This window comes from Meleagris gallopavo, chromosome 22 (assembly GCF_000146605.3).
Source record: "Meleagris gallopavo isolate NT-WF06-2002-E0010 breed Aviagen turkey brand Nicholas breeding stock chromosome 22, Turkey_5.1, whole genome shotgun sequence".
Lineage (NCBI taxonomy): Eukaryota > Metazoa > Chordata > Aves > Galliformes > Phasianidae > Meleagris > Meleagris gallopavo.
In genome coordinates this window covers 9,773,386-9,793,553 of record NC_015032.2, presented here as the reverse complement: position 1 = coordinate 9,793,553, position 20,168 = coordinate 9,773,386, and the positions used below count along the sequence as shown (strand labels likewise).

The following is a 20,168-nucleotide window of genomic DNA, read 5'->3' as shown; positions in this document are numbered from 1 at the left end:
TTTCCCTGGCTGGAAAACTCTTCACTGTGGCTTCTTTGGTGTCTAGCAGAGTGGAAACAAACAATCACATGGAGAGGCACCCTGCCTCCTCAAAAAAGGGAGATATCCCCAGGTGATCCATCTTCCACTGTGCTATATGGGAAAAATATGTTTCTTATGCACAGATTGGGGCTGGCAGTGAAGGCCAGCCCTCCTCTCTGCACTGACACAGGCACCAGCAAAATCAGCTGGCACCATCACGCAAGGTGACTCGGGGCTTCGGGTTTCGTTCTGGCCGTGTCTCCAATGCTGACTTGTCAGCTCTTAGCAACGTTGCTGTCACTTCAGTTATCATTAAATCTTTACTTCTTGTTAACCCTGGGCCAGGTCTGCAAAGCAAATCAAGTAGAGCCTGTCACTGAGGGCAGTTCTTCATTCTGTGGTGCTGGCAGAGCAAAACACACAAGGGAATGACCAGAAAAGTCTGAAAAACAACTGCACACAGTACTCTGTATAATGGGACCTTGCAGGGGTCCCTGCATGTCCCTGCAGTGCCCGTAGCAAAGAGAACATGAGCGTGCTCCTTACAGGCATCGTGGGGTTGCAAATCAGCAAGTCCAAAAGAAAGCACCTGCTCTTGGAAATGTTGGTCTCATTCTGCTGAATCCTAGTAATGCTTAGAAGTGCAGACATACAGGGCTTGGCATGTGCTCTTGAACAGCACAGACCGTGGAGCCACACTGTCCCCAGCTGCTTCATGGTTCCTCCCCTCCTCTCCTCCACCCCAAGGACTAACACAGACTTGACCCTACTCTGGAAATTGGAGATTGGTGCTTCATTCCCTCTAATAAATCACGGGTGTGATTTGCACACTGCTAACTCCTGCCCACTCAGGGCAATGTCTCTGCTCCGAGGAGGTGGTGGGGAGAGAGGGCACTGATTTTAGCTGCTCTGCCTTGCCTACACGCTCCTGTCAATCAGCAGGCAACCCATTCAGGGCCATTTATTTCTGGCTGCAAATGGATTATTTGGAAGCCTTTTCAACAGTTGTTCAGACTCCTCAAAATAGGCGGCCTGCAGCTCTGGGCTCCCTGCTATCTCTTGGTGCTCTCTTCTCCTCCTAAATAATTCACACCAAAACTCCCAGCTGCCTGGAGGGGAAGGCACAGCCCAATCCTCCTCCCTTCCCCAGCATCCGCCTCACTTCCTTCACCTCCCAGAACATTTTAGCAAGAACTCTGGCTTTCATCCCTCCCCACCAGGTCTTTAGGGCTAATATCCTAAAGGAAACCCAGAGCTAAATACTTATTAAGGATGTGAGGCTCACTGAGCAGGACTGTCCTGTCCCTAACACAGAGATAGCAGAGGGAAATGCAGCTGCCAAACACTGCCAGGCTCTCCTGTATGTGTGACCAGATGTCACAAATCCCAGCAAAATCTAAAGGTGGATTTCTGCCTTTTTGTTCTCGGAAGGTGCAGCCTTGAAAGAAGATACACCTCTCCTTGTTATATTCTGATCACTTAGTGAATGTAGAGATTAAAAAGAATTATAGAAGAAAGACACATACCAGCCTCACACATGGCCAGGAGACCCATTGTGCAGAGACCATTTCATTTGTCTCATTCAGTTGCTACAGGTGGAAGAAGTGATCCAGCTAGATGTCAAAAACCTTCCAGCAGGAATTTCAGTTTCTGTTACTTCTGCACTATAAATACCCCAGTGTGCAAAGGGTGGATGTGGAGCTGTGAGTGGCAGCTGAGAGGCTTATGCCAGGATCAAGTGATGTTTAGCTATTGTTAAATGAAGTGTCACATGCTGGCTCATGCCTGTGCCCAGCCACTGTGGTGGTTCCCAGCCCAAAGGCAGCTCCGAGGTCCTGCAGCGCAGCAGGCAGTGGCACCACTCCACTGCTCTGTCTCCCTAGCTTGTAGGTGCAGGACTAGATGGACATGCAGGGAATTTCAGCAAATCTGTCAGCGTGTCTGTCTGGCCGAGCACCAGGTGTGTGCTGTTCCTGCTGCCTGTCCTGAGCTGAGGTGCTGCCACAGCATGGGGGCACCGCAATCAGAGCAGCAGGTTCTGCTGAGTAGCAGGCAGTGTTTGGCTTCTATCCCCAGTTTTGATGCTGTGATGGATGCTGGACATTTGATCCAGATAACAAAATCACATAATAAGGAAGATACGTTATGAAACATAGGCGTTTGGATCTGTTTTTTTGCTCTGCTATTACCTCCCTTCTATGAAAATGAAAACTTCCCAGAAAGAACATAGGTCTATCTAGCCTGTTCTAGGGAAAGGTAATGGCATTGACAGTGCTGCTTCTAACATTACACTTCCTATCTGCTAATCTCCAGCGCTTGCTCTTAAAGAAGGAACCTCTCCAGTGTTTTCTCAGCCATATAATTAACATATAATGCAAACAAATATATAGGAAATTAAGGAAATAATATTTTGCATTATCAACTTTCTTACAGGATATTACAGCTCCTAATTAGCTGAACCTGACTGCACCCTTGGTGCGGTTTGTGGCCTCGCAGGATATGGGTTATGAGTCAATCTGCAAAGCTGTTCCAAGAAAAAGCCACTGCAGCTCAAGGGGTGTATTCACAAGAGTGCTGCAGGCAGTTACTAGCTCTCTGCTGCCCTGGAAGACACTGGGAGGGCTTCGTAACAGGGAGAAAGAGGCAGGGAGCTTGGAGGACTGCAGATTTCCTCCAGGCTATAGTAACAACTTGGAACAGGTAAAACAGCAGTGTAAGGTCAGCAAGTCACACATGTGCAGGGGGCTGGCTGAACTTGGGCAAAAGTAGATCTGAGATAGATAGAAAGGCAGCTTCCTGAGTTATAAAGTGGGAGAAGCATTGGAACAGATTCCCCAAGGAAACTGCAAAATCCCTTAGAAGAAGCCTCTTGTCTTACCTGGCTGGTAGAAGTCTGGGGAAAGCTCCCTGGCCATCATCCTGGCTATGCCTGACTCATTATTAGCTGCCTGAGCTGCCTGCTCAGAGCCTTCAGCCTTGGCTTTGGCATGAGTAGTCCTGCAGAGAGAAGAGGGGACAACAGTGAGTGCTATCTGAGCTGACATCAGCCCAGAATTTCAGCAAGGGGCACAAAGAGTTTAAGACTGAGGTGTGACCAGCAAATGGAACAGATATATTTGCAAACATGAGCATGTTCACGTGTTGCAGGGAGGCAGCAGATGGTGCAAAATGGACTTGCTGCCATGCTGCAATTCACAAAGATGCCTGCTCTGAGGAACGTCTGAAGTACTTTTGCAGACTTCACAGGAGCACGGAGGGACAGCAAGGTGATGGCTGGGCACCACTGCATTGTCACCACCCCTGAGCAAGCTGAAGCACCTCACCAGCAGCAGCATGCCTCTTGTCAGTACAGCTGACACATTTCATCCCAAATTACACTCCTAGAGCTCTCCAGCAACAAACTCTGGCATGTCCAAGGGAATTCTCTGCTTGCAGCAGTCCAGGGACTGTTCTCAGCAGGCACAACTGCTTGGAAAAGCAGAACCATTGCTTCCCTCACAGCCTCACTTTGTGAGCCCTCTCTGCTCCTTCCCAGCACGCCTCCTGCTTGCTCCCTAGGGCCATCGGAGCTATTCTGCCCACCGGCTGTTGTATTCCTCACATACCTCACACTCAAGGCCCTATGATCTTTATGCTAAAAGCAGGGCAAGCTTTGCAGCCCAGCTGCTCACAGTCTGGGAGGGAACTGACTTCAAACAGTAGGATCACACCTTAAAAATTAGGGAGGGTGAAGCACCATATGCTCAGCTGCTCTGCTCCACCTGTGGCTCATGAAGGCTTTCCCCATGCCCTAATGCTTCCCAGGGCTCTCTGTCTCCCGTGCTGCATGCAGCAGAGTATGCACTGGCAGCACCAGGGCAAAACCACTTATTTTTGAGCAGATGTGCAGTTAGCAGCCCTTCAACATCAATTTATTACAAGTTTAATGAGGTCATACAATGTCTGTCGAGCTATTTAAATGATACCCAGACTTTTCAAACTCATGTCGGAATTTCATTGGTCCTTTCCCATTAAACTCAGATGCAGCATGCAGACAAAACTAGCTTTACTCTGAAAACTTGACAATTGCAATGAGAAGGTGATAGAAATGCTGTTCTGAGACCCTTGGTGAGTAGAAGATTATATATATGTGCATACACGCACAAGTCACTTTGGATAGCTGTAGGGAAAGAATTGAAGGCAGGGCACTAATCCCAACTGATACAGGCACCGGTGTGACTTGACAGGGAGCCGAAAATGCTGCTCAGTGCCCTGAGATAGAGCAGAGGATGTGGAGCTGCTGTGCCCGGGACGGCGTCTCTCTGGGACGTCATCCCACTGCTGCAGACATGGCTCACCCCTGCCTGCACCCACACCTTATCTCTGCAGACTGAACTGCCTGGGATTGCTGTCATTCTTGGTCTTTTTATCCGAAATTCTTAAACCCAGAGAGGCTACGTGATGAGGGAGAAGACAGCAGTTTTAAGCCACTGCTCACAAGCAGGGGGTCTGAGGCAGCTTGGAACAGTGAAATCACCTCCTTTTTTGGTAGCATGTAATCAGTGTGATTAATTCCACTGAGGTCTGGCCAGGGCTGAGGGGGGTGGCTCTATGCTCTCCATGCCCAGGGATCAGAGTGGGCTCAGCAAATCCCAGGGAGCACAAGCCTACATGATGCCAGCCCCACAAACAAGCTCATCAAACAGGGAAACCAGCTCTTCACCCCACAGGATGTGTTCCAGCCCCTGCCTTTGTCCTGTTGCTCTGGGATGGGATTCACCACACAAAGATAAAAGCTTCCTTTTCAGTCACTTGGTGAGCAGAGGGTCTCCTGGCCACTTTTCAGACCCTGCAGGAAATGGGCAGCACCTGGAAGCAGAGGGTTCCTAGAGATAACTTCAGAAAAAGTACCCTGGCAGTGGACTGGATGCAGGGTCTGCTCCCTCTGCTAGTAGGAGCACTGCACTTGTGCTGATGTGGAACCAAAGGGGTGCAGATGGATCCTGGCATGCCTGGTGACAACACATGGTGCTAGAGGTGACAGCACAGCTCTGGAGTACACTCTGCTCTGTTGGAACACCGTGACAATGCACAGCTTCTAGGGAATGGCCCAGCCATAACAATAACATCAAGCTCTCATAGAGTATTTCTGAATGTATTATTTATCCTGGCAGTGCCGGGGAGGGGAGCTCAATGCAGAATAAAACTGGCCACAGTGGCAGAGCAGCAGACAAATAGCAGGCACCCAGGGAGAGCCCAGGGCACAACCAGCAGCAGCATTCATCAGCCCGTCTTCAAAGCAGTGCTGGCAAATAAGCTGTGAGCATTACATGTACCCGACCGGGGGCAAAGAACACAAAGAGGAGCCTTCAGAAACCAGAGCTGGTGCTCCCCAGCCCAAGAAAGGATGCACTTCCTATTCCCAACCAGAGCAATCTCAGGGATTGCAGTGACTGCTGCAGGACGCTGGGAGCAGGGAGTTAAATGCTTCACTCCTCCCCTGGCACGGCTCTAATGCTCTAATCGTTTTTGTATTAGTGTGCAGACAGAGCTCCACTCCCATTCTCCCTGGCCCTGTCCCAGCAGCACTGCCTGCTTCATTCCTGACTGCTGCTGAAATCCCCTGCGGACACACGAGCCGCAGCTGAGCGCTGTGCTAACAGGTGAGGCCCAGAGCTGCGCCAGCAGGGCCATCTCTTCAGACAGTTTATGTGGTTTTGCACATCCACATTGGCTTAGCCTGCAAATGAAGCTGGAATTAGCAGAGAATGCTGCAAATACCAGAAGGGCTGGGGCACCTGCAGGTGCGGCAATGACCTTGAGGCCAGGAACAGGGGGAGAGCTGAGCCCTCTGCCCCAGCTACTGCACATCTACGTACTCAGAGAAACACAAAAGCATCCAGCACGGTCCTTCCCTCTCCAGGGACTCCTTGTCCCATCAGTACAGCAAACTACTCTCTGCTGGATTCAGGTCCTGTGGGGACAAGTGTGCAAATTGGGCTAAATGCCATGCTGTCAGCACGGCCGTATGGAGCACAGGGAACACAGGCAAGTTCAACACACTTCCATGGTCATGCTGGTGGCATTTTGTCCTTCTGAAGAACCTTCAGATAACAGTTTGTCTTGGCAGGGATGCTTGCAGCACTCAAGAGATAGAGGGAAAGCCGCAGAAGTGCTTTTGCTGATGAGAAGTGTGGTCCCTTCTGTGCTCCTGTGTTCACATTGCGAGGGAAGAGGACAAACAAGGCACAACAGGACAAATGCTTTCTGACTTCTCCATTTTCCACACCACCTTTGGCACTGAGGCCGTCCTTTTCTTCCTGCTTACCCCCATTCCATCTCCTTTGTGTCTCTATCTCTGCCTCCACACACACACAGATGCTAACACACCTCTGTTACCCACTCTCCCCACTTGCCTGTATCCAGCCCATGGAACTGGAACCCCCTTTTTGTTTCATCTTTTGTGCCACATTCTGTGTCCCAATGTCACCCATCTGTGTACCCCACCCAGGGACATCCCGCTCCAGCAGCCAGGCGTACATTTTGTTGTCCTATTGCTCTTCTTATTCTATCTATTTGTGTGCACATACCTACTCAGTTTAGACTGTGACACTCCCAGACCTGAGACTATGCTCGTTTATATCATGGTCTCTGTGCCTGCAGGGTGTGATCTGTGCATAAAGCAACACAAACTGCCTCCTATGGGAAACACCTACATCACTGTAAAGGAAATCCCCAAAGAGGAACCACCCTGGCCTGCAGAACAATCCTGACAGCCAGCTCATGAGATACCCTGGGATTTTTGCTGGCTGTACCAGCACTTACACTGAAGCAGTGGCAGTGTGAACTTTGCTTTGTGAACTTTTTGAACCTCTTCTCATTGCTTCCTGCATAAGGAGCACAAACAGTCCATTCTGTCTGGAGAGAAGCATCCTTCACTGTGCTTTGCTTCAGGAGCACCTGGCAGAGTTCGCTGCAACCTAACGATCTCAGCAAGCATTAGCCTTTATGATTACTTGGTAAATTTTTTAAATACCGAAATGTTATCCTCAGCTCTAAATAGCTCAAAGCTACTTGCATCTTTCACCAAGGGATACTTCCCCTCAGAACACTTAAAGTGACATCAATCTCGCAGCAGACAGACCTGCAGCTGTCTGCAAGACTACAAGCTACAGAGCCTGTTCCTGCAGCAAGAGCACCTGCAGGGACGTCTGGGGGGGAAAAAGCAGATTTGCTGCTGCTGACCAACCCCGCAAGTGTTTAGGGCAATTCTGCTTGGACAGAGCAGGGCATGGATCCGGCCACATCACAGTGGGTTGGCTCAATGAAGCAGGAGGGCTGCAGCACTCACTTGTTTCAAGAGAGCCCAGCTTGACCAAAGAGCTCTGCCATATAGACTGCATTGCAACCGAAGTGAGCTTTACCTGAGTGCCAGCCCTGGATCAGGTCAGGAGGTGGGCATTCTCTCTGTGGCACTACTGGCTTCTTCAATTGGAAGTCTGAACAACTTCTAATTCAAATTTTCTTTTCAGGTTTTAGTAATCTAAATCCAGAGAGTGAGGAAACACAGGCTACGTTTTGGTGTTTCTTTTTCCCAGTCAAGAAAGGAATAACAGGATTTTTTTTGGTAAGGAAATGAAAGCAGGCGTATTTCTTAAAATATTGTATTTGGTCAGAAGCCCAGTGATTCATCAGAGTCTAAGGCAGGAGCATTTTTCCACCAGCCTCTTTGTCTCTCAAGTTGATATTCACAGGTCTGAACCCAGAGGAACAAAGAGACGAGGCTGTGAGCTAGGATAGCTCCTGCATGCCTGCACCAGAGCTGCAGGGCACATGAGGGGATGGGACATCTCAGCAGGTCCCAAAGGGGCAAAGCTACAAAAACTGGAACACAGACAACCAAAGGGCTCTTGCTGGGCACCAGCTTAAGCTAACCAAATGCACCAGGAGGAGAGAGGGATTCTGTATCTCAGGTTCTGTATTTGAATCAGACATTTTACTCCTATATTTTTTATTGTTCAATATCAGTCTCTATCACGTGCCACAGAAGTGACGATAACTCTTGAGCAAAGCCTGGCTGAAGCCAACCATTTTCAGGTCCGGCTCCCAACCTTTTGGAGGGGACTCAGATCAGTCCAGCATGAAGCTGCCATTTTCCAGCCATTTTCCAGATTGAAGTCTCACTTCATTTTTCCCTCTGCATGTTTGCAAGCTGTTGATATACAGATTTCCCACTGGGTCAGACAGTCCATGAATCCCGCTGGCCGGGACGTACCCACTGATGTCCAACCCTACTCTCTCATGGGATCCCAGTAGGTCCCAAAGGCCCTGGAAAACCCAGGAAAGCACTCCGCCACCAACACTGTTGGAAGTGCATGGCCCCTGTTAGCATGAATGAGCCTCAGAAAATCCACGTGAGGTGGAGGAGAACAAGACAGCCACACATACCCTGCGCTGAAGTCAAAGCATGTTTCAGCCCAATAGCCATAGTCCTGGCCAAAAATGTGTCTGTCAGAGCTCATGGCTACAGTCAGCCCGGCTGGAGAGGAGGCCGCTGCAGGGAGGGATGAAAGAAGGGTGAAGGTGCAGCAATTTGGGATGCTCCGCTGCTCTCCCAGACAAGCAGTGCCCGGCAGAGCACCTCACATTGCAACATGCGGCTGAGCTGGGGCTGCTGGCCATGGCTCCCAGCTGTCGCGCCCGGCAGCGCTGATAAACCTCTGCTATGCACTCCCTTATTTAGTCAGGACGCTGTGCTGACTGCAGCGATTCCCGGACGTCATTTGCACCTTCCATGAGCCCGAGTGCTGAGGCTTGGGAAGGCTGGGAGCACTGGGATGGCTGGCAGGGCGGCTTCGGGAAGAGATATGGGGCCATGGATGTGAGTTGAGGGCTTATATATCCAAGTGGCAGGATTGCAGGGCAGCTGTACATTCAAAAAATTTTCAGAATGTGATAATTCCTAGTTATATCCTCCAGTCACAGAACATCCAGCTGCTCAGACTTCAGGGCCAGCATTTATAGATAACAGGTGAAGCACACCAGCATCCTTTGTCCCTTGTACCTCAGTTTCCCATTGGTCCTACAACTTCCGACAGACATATTTTAGTGCTATTAGCAGAATGCGTACCCGTCAAACCAGCTAGAGCCTGGCCAGGCCCACGCCATGCAGGACGTATGGCAAAGTCCCTGTGTTGAATTTTGTCCAAGTCAGTGGGAAGCACAATGGCATGCAGAGGAGATCACAGCAGGCACTGCTACGCTGGGACAGAGACACTGATTTTGTCTCCCAGAAGCCCCATCAAGAAGGAAATGCGTGCCCCTGTGAGCTGAGCTGTGCAGCTACTGAGTGCACAGCTTCAGAAATCAAACTTCAAAATGCAGCCAGCCCCTCCTCTTGCATTCTATTTTACCCTATCCCATTCCATTCCAGCCATCAAATCAATGCCAGTTCCATCCTCAGCCCCTCGCACAGGTGGAAAGCAGATGGATTTCCAACCAGAGGGTGCAGGAGGGACCCAGGCAGGGTAGGACAGCACTGGAGTGGGCAGGAGCCACCCAGAGTGCTCGAGCCCAGCAGGCATTGTGACCAGAGCTGCCTGCAGCCCTCCCGCTGCACTCACACACCAGCACAGCTCGTTCCCTGGCTCTGCTCAGCACAAGTGCTGCCTGCCTGTGCATCCCAGCGTGGCCACGTGCCTGAGATTCCTACGGCACAACCAACAGAGGCAGCCTCAGCACTCGGGCTTGTTTTCCTCTGAATTTTTAAGTCTTAAAGAGCCTTTTATGGTGTAAAAGAGTGAATTCTCCTCTATGCTCTCCAGCAGCTGGATTGCATGTTAGCTCAGCTCCGTGAGGGGCTCCCTCAAGTGCCAGAAGCAAATGGAACCCAAATACCACACACAATGACAGGGGCACATGGAGGCAGCCAGGTATGCTACAGCCTGGCTGCTCAGTCCCAGCAATTAGTTCCTAGCAGTAATTGCACGGAGACATCATGTCCTCCCCAAACAGCAATTCAAGTGGCCTCAGAGACATTTCTCATGTAAGGCACATGGTGCCCTGCAAGGAGTAATATAAACACTCAATCTAGGGAACTCCACCTTGTAGTTATGGGCTGGGGAGACATTAACAATAGCACAGCCCTTTATAAGCTGTAATAATTTATTTTCACAGCCTGCGTGCAATTAATTCTCTGCTGTGGGTGTAGAAACTGAGGCAAAGTTCAAAGCCAAAAGAAAGTTGGTGACAGAGCTGGGATTTCTTCCTAGGACCTTTGCTAGGCAAAATTATTTATATTTATACTTGATCCCAGGGATGAGTGGAACAGGAGAGAGAAGGAGCGCAGCACAAGGCGGGTGTTTACAAGGCAGCAGCAGAGCCAGAGCAGCACACACCAGGAGTGAAGGCGGATAGAAAGGGTGAGCTGCAGCCCGCAGCCAGGAGAAGACAAGTGTTGGCTTTGAGGTAGGTTGAGGACCACTGGGACTGCAAGGGAAAGCTGCCCTGCACAGCACTGTGCTTCCATGAGCCCTAAGAAGGGAGCACGTCCCACAGCAGTGCAGTGCAGTGCAGTACAACCTCTAATTTCCTCCAGCTCTGAGGTTTCCTTAATAGGAAATTATCTCCCAGCCATGCCGGGAGGGATGCGGTCCCCTGCGAGGGCAGCAGCTGCATTCCAGCCCCTGATGGAAAGTGCTGCACAGCCGCTTTTGATCCAATGTGTAAATAGTGTATAATAAAAGAGGCTTATATAAACTGACTCTCATGGAGAGGCTTTTGCAGCTCCAGCCTCCTTATTTCAGGGTACAATTGCTGCTGCCATGCTCTGCTGCTGGGCACGGTGGGGTCAGCATTGGTGGAGCCTCCCCAGCAGGACAGGGTCTGTGACACTGCTGTCCCTGCATGACTTCTGAAATCTGGATGGTTTCTCTCTGCTGGTTGTTCAGGCAACAGGGCTTGGAGAAAAAACAGTCATATTCCCTGCAAAACTTCGAAGCCAGGAACACAGAGGCGTCTCTGGGCTATGAAGGCGGGCAGAGACAGGGTTTGAAAATAAAGAGCCTTCCCCAGGGCAATTATTTCCTATGACTGCGTGGTAATTAAGCAACTTTTATAACTAAACCCTAAAAAGGCACAAAGCAGCACAGCACTGCAGCTACAGTCACCTCCCTGCAGACCAGGTACAATGCAGGTGCCACAGTGTGGCTGCAAAACCATGGCAGCAGAGAAAGAGGGGATCACCATCTGTGTGCCATGAGCCCCATGGGGTCCTTGTCACTGGGCAGTGACAACCCCAACCACAGAGACACAGTGCCACAGATCAGACACACACAGGGATGGGGCATACGAGCAGGACTTTCCTCTGCCACCCCCAGAGCTGCTCCGTCTCATCTTGGCATGGACACAAGAGGCTATCAGCACTTTCCTCTGCAGCTAATTGTTAACACAGCTAATCCTGAACACTGCCCACCTGTCTGGTTTCAAAGCATCTTTGCTGGTGCAATGAAAACTGAGGGGTGGCCATGAGCTGTTGCACACGCCATGCATGCTGTTCCTGCCCGTCAGACCTGCCCTGGCTCCAAAGCCCCAGTTCAGAGACAAACAGGCTGAAATGCCTTGCCAACGTGGAGGCAGCTTGGAAACTGCCCATCCTGCCACACCATGGGCTCCAGGGCAGAGCCATGCTTTGCTGCAGTGTTCCTTTGGGACGCTTGCTGCTTATGAGCCTCTTGGAGTTACCACATCCAGCATCCCCATTAACATCACCATGGCCACTCCGGTAGCTTGGTGAGGCACCACATGATCCCATCTCACCGGATTCCCATCATCTCACCACGTACCCCCATCTTACCAGCTCCTTGTCCCCACCAGTCCCCACTAGTCATCAGCTCCCCGAGCCAAGGGGAGTGGGGGACAGGACTGGGCAGGGTGAGAAAAAGGAAAGAGTTTGGTTGGAGCCTGGTTTCACTGTGTGGGTGTTTGCCACAGGGACTCTTCAGAGGCTGAAAAAGCATGAATCACGCTGAAAAAGGAGATGGAGACAGTAGAAAGCTAGAAGCTCTTCCCCATTCCACGGCAGGTCCTGAACACCCACCACTGGGCTGCCATAAGGGCAGTAAAACGAATTAAATAGAAATTGCAGAGAGCCACGTTTGACCCCATTGCTATGGTCCAGAGGGACACGTGGGACAGTGACCACCACCCCCAGGACCCCACGCACCCACCTGGATGCCGCGATCTCTGACTTCTGCCGGGCGATGGCTGCTGCCCTCTGGGCCCCCTCCACACTCCGATCCACCTTCTGCCGGATCTTGGCGCTCTTCAGAGGTATGACACGCTTCTTCATGCCCTTGACGAGGACGTTGTGGCGGTATTTGCCCTCCTCCTTCTTGCCGTCGGGCAGCGTGGTGCAGCCGTAGCCGTGCCGCAGGTTGTCCAGCCACTCACCCTCATACTTCAGCCCGCTGGAGCGCTCGCTGACTCCATAACCCGAGCGCTTGTCATTCTTCCACTCGCCCATGTAGGTCTCGGTGGTGGTGGCATCGATGTCGGATTCAAAGGGGGGGTACTCCTCTCCCTCCGCCCCTTCGCCCAGGCTGGCGGTGGAGGTGGCATCGCTGGCGGCCGAGCTGATCCCGCTCTCGCTCTTGAGGAAGCTGACGCGGCTCTTCTGGCTGGCCAACGACGACTTGGACTCGGACTTCTTCAGCTTCCCCAGCAAGGAGCCCCTGCGGAACAGCCCGCCCTTCTTCACCTTGGCGGCCTCGGCGTCGGCGTAGAGGCTGAGGGCGAAGCCGCCGCGGGTGATGGTGGGCGAGGCGGGCAGGCTCTCGGGGTGGGCGGCGGGGGAGTCCTGCTGCGGCAGCGTGCCGTTGCTGTGCTCGCTGCGCAGGGAGGACAGGGAGGTGCGCAGCGGGGAGCGCACCACCGAAGCCATGCCGTAGGGCACGCTCTGCCGCACGCCGTAGCCGTGCCGCATGCCGTTGGTGAACTGGCCCTGGTAGGTTCCTGTGGGAGAGAAGAGGCAGGCGGTGAAGCAGCGCACGATGGCAAGGCACTGCGGTTTGGTGCCCACCGTGGGACAGGAGCACTCGCTCTGCCCTCCTCGAATCCAACATCCAGCAGCATCGGCCGACCTGCAAAAGCAGCCACGAGAGAGCAGGGATAGAAGACACGAGGTGGTGCTGGCAGGGGACAGACCTCCCTCAGCATCTGCTTTGCCCCAGCACAGCTTGCCTGTGATCCTGTGACCAGACTCACACAAACAGCAAAGCAGGGAGTAGAGGAGTATCTTTGTGAAGGGCTCCTCCAGCTCTGCTCTCTTCTCTGGACCCAGCTCAGGAGAGCACGTCATGCAAGAGGAACATAGAGGAGACTGTGATTGCCTCAGCTGGGGCTTTACCTCAGGTTTGGGACTCTGCTGAGACCTAGCAGGACCTGGACACCTCAGGGGAATGGGAGAACTACACTGTTCTCTGCCAACCTGGTCTTTTCCTTCTCTGCATGTTTGCAGGCTCCAGAATGGTAAATTGGAGACAGCAGCTCTGATTTTCTCACCAGGATGCCAAGAGACTTAAAGTAGCAGAACAGCTCTTGGGAAGAGCAGGAGAACAAGCACCAACACAGCCACCCTGCCAAGCACGCTGCAAGCCCCGTGGCACCATTCAGGACGGGACATAGGAAGGCTCCCCAGCCCTGAGCCCTCCCAGCCCCACTGCTCTCCTCACTCCGTAGATACAGTTGCCTCAGAAACCAGCAAAACCACCCAAAACAAAAGCAGTATTCAGCTCTGCTCTCATCCATCAGCCAGCATCTGGAAGGGGCCATCTGGCCCGAAAACACTGTGGGTGGAGGGCTCTGGGGAGGGCACAAACACCCTTGGAAAAGCCCCCCCCTGCTCTTTGCCCTCCCAGGTCTGGCTCCACACATGGGCAGGGGACACGTTCACTATGTATCCAAAAACGTCTGGTTTTCATTAAGCAGCAACAGAGAGCTGCCAGGAGACACCAGCATTTGGGGAGCGAGCCCTTTCTGCCAGCTCAGAAGGAGGGGTGACCTGACTTGCAGGCATTCATTCCCACATTCAGACGCTGTTACTGAGACCAGAGATGACCCTGGTCCCCAGGGAGCAAATGCAGCTCCTTCTTTGGTGATGGTGGGAGTGCATATTTTACGCTCTCCCAGGCCACTTCTGCAGCATAATCTCTACTCTGAAGCTTCAGGTTTCGTTGAAATCCTCTCTGGACCCGCCTGTGAGGTGTTAACTTACAGCTTCGGGGGCCAGGAAAGGCAAGCAGTGCCCAGGCAGGCAGCAGCTGCTGCCCCCGGCTGCCACCCTCGCTCCCTGCCTGGGGTATGGAGGATTTCTGGCTGCTGCAGCACTGCATCTCCCCACATACCAAAGTGAGGGCTCACACACTGCAGAGCACCTGCACCAGCCACAAAAGTAGCCTTCCAGAGCAAGGTACCTTTGCCAAGAGAAGATGTGGGTGTCCCATCCCTGGAGGTGTTCAAGGCCACATTGGATGGAGCCATGGGCAACCTGATCTGGTGGGTGGCAACGAGCCCACAGCAGGGGGTTGGAAATAGTTGGACTCTGAGGTCCCTTCCAACCCCACATTTTGTTCTGTAAAACGGTAATGAATCTTCCTAACACGGAGCTGCCACGTGCTACCCTGCTCTTGTCCCCATGAGGAGCCCCTGAACTCAGCACCCCATCCCCGCCAGCGTGGCAGCGAGCGCGGCTGACACTCGATAGGCCTGACACTGGAGACCTCCTTGGAGGACAGGCCAACCTTGCACATAGCAGGCTGCATCTGATATCGCTGCTGAATTAACCACCTGGAAGAGGAATTCTGGAAGTCTCATGGGCTTAGGAGCCCTCCAACAATCCCAGCTCCATCCTTTCTCCTGAGCAGCACCTCCTGGCTGGGTGGGAGCTTGAGCAGAGGGCTCACTGGCACGTCCATGTTGCACTGTGATTTATGGTGGCTGACTGAGGCTTCGTGCCCAGGCACAGCCATCAGCCTGGAGCACAGCCAGGAGGTCCGGGAGCAGTTCGATGTGCTGGGACAGGTCACAGCCTCCTCGTGTGGGTCCTGCGGCCAATGGGGCACGGTTGGGATGGGTATGGGGAGGTACTGGGCACCACCATCCCTCCCTATGCCCATACCAATGACATCTGAGCACAGACTCACAGTCAATGGAGCTTCAACAACATGAAGTTGGCAGCACAGTGGAAAAGCACTGCATTGGAGAGTTCATATTCCTGGGTTCCCCCTCCACTGTTGTCATCAAGCCACAAGCAGCCTTGGCCAATACATTTCATGGTTTCCTGACTCAGTTTCCCTCTGTGGGAAGAAACACCCTCTTTTCCCACCAGCGGCACAAACATGGGGCTACTGCAGCACAGGAAAAATCATCACCAGGATTTCTTCATAGCATAAAGCGTCCTGAGGGCAGACTGCTTTGAAATCACATAATGGCTATCAAAGTGGTGGGGCCACAGCATGCCATGGCACAGGGGGACATGCAGGCACCACCACGCTGCTCACAAGGAGCTGAGATTCTGTAAAATAATAATTAAAAAAAGAGCAGCGAATGGGAATAGAAACTGTTTCAGGTGTAAATGGAACAGAGCTGTAACTCTCTGTTGTAGGGACCCACCCGATCAGTTCAGTGTGCATTGGCTCAGGAGAGGGGGGCAGGCAGTGGGCTGCTGGGGGATGCAAGAACTGTGCATGTGTGAAAGAAAGCAGAACAGGGACAGCACTCCAATGATGCCTTGTTGCCTGAATCTTCTCTTGCTGGAATGATAAAATGGTGCTTCCTCTGCGATGCCCAGGTATAAGGAGCACCGCTTTTGTCTGAGTGAAGCAGAGAGCAGCCGTGCCTGCATTCACAGGGTGGGAAGGATTGAGCTGTGGCACTGACAGGGACTTCACCCCAAGCACACCTATTCCCTATGGATGCCTGGAACACATGGCAGCAGGATGGGATGGTCCAGCTGAAAGCTTCAGCCTCTGCTGCCATCAGCACTGCATCTCGCCTGCCCAGCCTGCCTGAGGTGCTGGAATAACCAGCAGTGAATGTAAGTAACACACACAGGCAGGTAAATAATGCAGACAGCTCCAATGGTGTCGCTGCCTTCCAGTCATCTGCTGTTACCCAGAGGCGGTGATGACAGACATGTGAGAACGTGGTGCAAAAGGCCAGGAGCATCGCGGGGCCAAATGCAAGACAGAGCAGCGAAAACTGAGTGCTTCCCTTGGGTGCCAACATCAGCAGGGGAAGGACTCTGACAGTGCTACCTCAAAGTTTCTGTTGGAAAGGAAAAGTAGAGGGAAACGGAGAGGGATAGAAAGACACAGCATTAACTCATGTCACATTCAGCTCTGTAGCAAAGTATTCAGATGATTACTGAAAGCTGAATTATTTTGCAGCAGAGGCAGTCAACAGGAATCAGGGTGCTGGACCTGGAAACAGGGACTTGAGTCCCGCTCCCCTTCTGATGCCCCATGACTTTTGATGAGCTACTTTATCAGCCCCGGGCACATGGAGGCAATACAGCGTTGTGTTCGCAGACCTGCAGTGAAGAGGTGCTGCTGCTATGGGGCACGTGGGCCATATGTGTATAGATACACATTGAAACAGTTATTTGTACAGCAAAGCAGAGCTCTGAGCAGGACTCCCCTATATTAGCAGTAAGACTCTGTGTTAGCAGTGACACTTCTTCCTGCAGCAAGTTTTGACAGAGTTGAGCAGTCAGAGCCAAAGCACGTACCCAAAAATGAGGGCTTCCTTACAGGGAAAACAAAACTTCAAGGCAGAAATCAAACAGCCAAGTGTTTGCTCATAACTTGTGTTACAAAACCATAGAACCATGGAATCGTTAAGGTTGGAAAGATCACTAAGTCTTAGTTAGACCACTAAGTCCAACCATCAGCCCATCAAAATGACGAGTTCCTGCATGCTCTGCCTTGCACAGCCCAATTCACTGCCAGCTTATCTGTCCTACCCTGCCCCTGCAAAGGACTCCAAGCTCTTTCCTGCTAACAGAAGCAAGCACACACATGCTTTGAGCTGGGACACTCAAGGAAATGTCCCATTTCCTTGATCCTCTGTCTGACCATGCACACTAGGAACCACCATGGCTGACTTCAATCAGAATTACAGGAGAGCTCTTTAAGTCATCAGCCTCCCACAGGTGTTTGGTAGAGAAGAAGAAAGCAGCCCGGCCAGCTCTGAGCTCATTTATATTGGGAGCTCATTTCTTACCAAAAATCAATATGGGATTTCAATAAGCTTTGCTCCAGATTTGGGCTAAATGCAGCCACCAGCCTCAGGCAGCCACGAGATACAAATCACAGACAAACCTGTAAGTGCATTTTAAAGCATAAAGTGTGTAATTTTATAAATGTATATATTTGAGGTTTACGTTACATGTAATCTAAAGCACCAGCATCAGCTGCACCTCCCTGCAGCCCTCACACAGCTGTGAAGCTTCCAAGGAGCTGCACGTGCACAAGCACTCCCAGGGCCCTGCTGTCCTTCTGTGGCTGCACCCAGGGCTCACAAAACTCAGCTGCAGGGCTGGCAGCTCCCAGAGGTGTCCAGATGTTGGCCATGGCAATCTCAGCTCAGATATAAGTGAGTCCCATCAGCAGCATGGCCTCAGCTGGGCCGTGCAGATGTGCTGCTATGTGCATAGGTGAGGAGACCACACAGAAGCAGCTGCTGCAGGTCATGGAATCATAGACTGCCCTGCGTTGGAAGTGACTCCAACCCCCGGTCACATCCATCCACCTCTGTGCAGCAGATGTGCTGGCTGGCACCAACAGGATGGCTTTGCCTGCAGCCTCGTGTTCACCTTTCTTCTGCCGCAAGCTTTCAGCACAAGACCTAATTCAAACTCCTACAGAAAGCTTGAATTCCATTCAAACTCCTCTGGCACCTCTTTACATTGCCCTCTGTGACATGAACTCAAAATGCAGCAGCCCTGCACCCTCGGGGAAGGATGTGTTTTGTGAGCAGTGAGGAATCTGTGATACTTTGAGATCTTCATGCAGTTGCTGAGCCAAGATATTCCATGCTGCTTACAGCTACCTGATGGCTGTACAACACCGTAGTGACTGGTGCTAACAGTAACCCGCAGCAATCTGCACCACCATGGCCATGCCCTCAATTGGTCCCTTTTCCTAAGGGCTATAAATCCAGTGCTCTTAATTCTGAAGATCTGCACCATTACTGTTATTTTTCTTTACAAAGTAACTCCGTTGCGCGTCCTGGATAAATATAGATGTAATTCTGATACATATTTTGCAGCGTATTTCTTCCAAATCACCCTCTCTATTTAGCTATCCTAAATATGGCAGTGTGGAACACTATAGTACTGAAGAGCTACAGAATTACTTGCACAGAGATTCTTGCAATGTTTCTAACTCCAAAATTGCTACTAAAGCAAAATCACAATTAGACTGAGCCCATACAGAGCACAGCACACATCTGCACCGTGGGGGAATGAGAGTTCTGAAAGAACGAAAAGGGTTTATTTTAGGGAAAGACATGTGGCTGCGTATTTTAAATGGCTTTAACTCAACCACGTTTCAGCAAAGCAGATGTCCAGGCACCCAGCCGGAGGCGTGCGAGCAGCACTTAATACATAGGCAAAGTGCACTATGATGCTGGAGGTGGCTTCTATCCAGTGCACAAACATTCCCAGCTCGCCACCCAATGAGGAGGGGACGGGCCGGCCGCAGGCGCGAACCTGTGGAGTTGGTGCCAGGGTTCAGCCATGAACAGGAATGATCAGTCACTGGGAAGAGGAGCCAAAGGCCACGCAATGCAAGGTCTGCTGCTGGGATGCCAGGGGCAGCCGGTACCACGATGCCCGGCCCTCGCCCATGGGGACAGCAGAGCTCATCCCGTAGCCGCGGCCGCCCGCTCGCCCCACACAGCCCCCTCACCTCCATCCGCATACGTCTCGGTGCCGTAGCCATCCTGCAGGCCGTTGTTCCAGGTACCCTCATACTTGGCTCCGCTGTTCATGCTTTGCCGCGCGCCGTATCGTCCCTTAAAGCCATGGGTCCACTCACCCCTGTACACCCACCGTCCTTTGGTCTCGATCCCCAGGCCGTGCCTCTTGCCCTGGGACCAGTAGCCCTCGTAGGTGTTGCCGCTGGGCCACGTGTAGATGCCCACCACCTCGAAGCCGTAGTTCCAGGAGCCCGAGTACTCGCCCTGCCCCTTGGGGCCGGTGCAGATGCCGTGCCCGTGGGCTTTGCCCCCTTCCCATCCACCGCAGTAGGCACCTCCATCATCGAAATCGAACCTGCCCCCGCTCATGGTCCCCCCGCTCCCGGGCTGCTCCCTTCAGCCGGGCAGCAGCAGCAGGTGGGGGCACGGCTGCCCCATGGCAGAAGGCTCTGGGTGCTCCTCACCCGCCCGAGGGGACTGCGATGGGAGGAAGGAGAAACTGGAAGGAGGGGAGAGGAGGAGGGAGAGCAGGGGGTGGTGGAGGGCCCCGGGGAGCCGAGCGCGGCCAGAGGAAGGGGAGGGATGGGACGGGATGGGGGGGGTCCCGAGGCAGCCCCCGCCCCGCTGCTCTCCTCCCCGCCCGCAGAGAGGTCAGCGCTGCCCTAACAAGGCCATCGGATCCCAGGAGCTGCTCCCAAAAATAACCCCCGTGGCCCCGGCCCCCGCTTCCGGGCCCTTTTATGAAGGAGGAGGGAGATTCCGGCCCCCCCCCCCGCTCCGGCCTCCCCACCTCCGGGCAGGCGGCCAGCAGAGGCTGGGAAAGTAAATGCCTGCCGAAAATAGCGGCTGGGAAGGGGCGCCTGGCTCCTCACGTCATCCCATGGAGATGGCAGAGGGAGGACAAGGAATGAAAGCCCGGGGCACCGGGCTCATCCAAACCCTCTCCCAGTCACACCTGTCCTACCCGGGAGACAGTATCCAAGCAAGACCACGAGCACATGGCATTCCCCTTACAGCCCACAAAGCCCCAGGCAGCTGCAGGAGCACGGGAGGGCAGTGTGCTGCTGCAGGTTCTGCTCACCTCTTTGGGATGGGCTCCCAAGCACTATGTCTGCCTCTGGGCAAAGCTGTCCCAGCCCTTAGCAGGCTGCATACTCACATCATACAGCTTCACACTTTGGACAACCTCC

The 20,168-nt window shown here is 52.7% G+C and overlaps 1 protein-coding gene across 1 annotated transcript; it reads right to left on the bottom strand.

Moving 5' to 3' along the window:
- On the bottom strand, positions 1-19,665 carry JPH2 (junctophilin 2). Its single transcript, XM_010722473.3, has 3 exons — positions 18,969-19,665; positions 12,228-13,011; positions 1-3,018 (listed from the first exon to the last, which is right to left on the bottom strand). Exons 1-3 carry the CDS (start codon positions 19,345-19,347, stop codon positions 2,877-2,879), a joined length of 1,305 nt encoding a protein of 434 aa, XP_010720775.1. The 5' UTR covers positions 19,348-19,665; the 3' UTR covers positions 1-2,876.
- Positions 19,666-20,168: the final 503 nt, after the last annotated feature.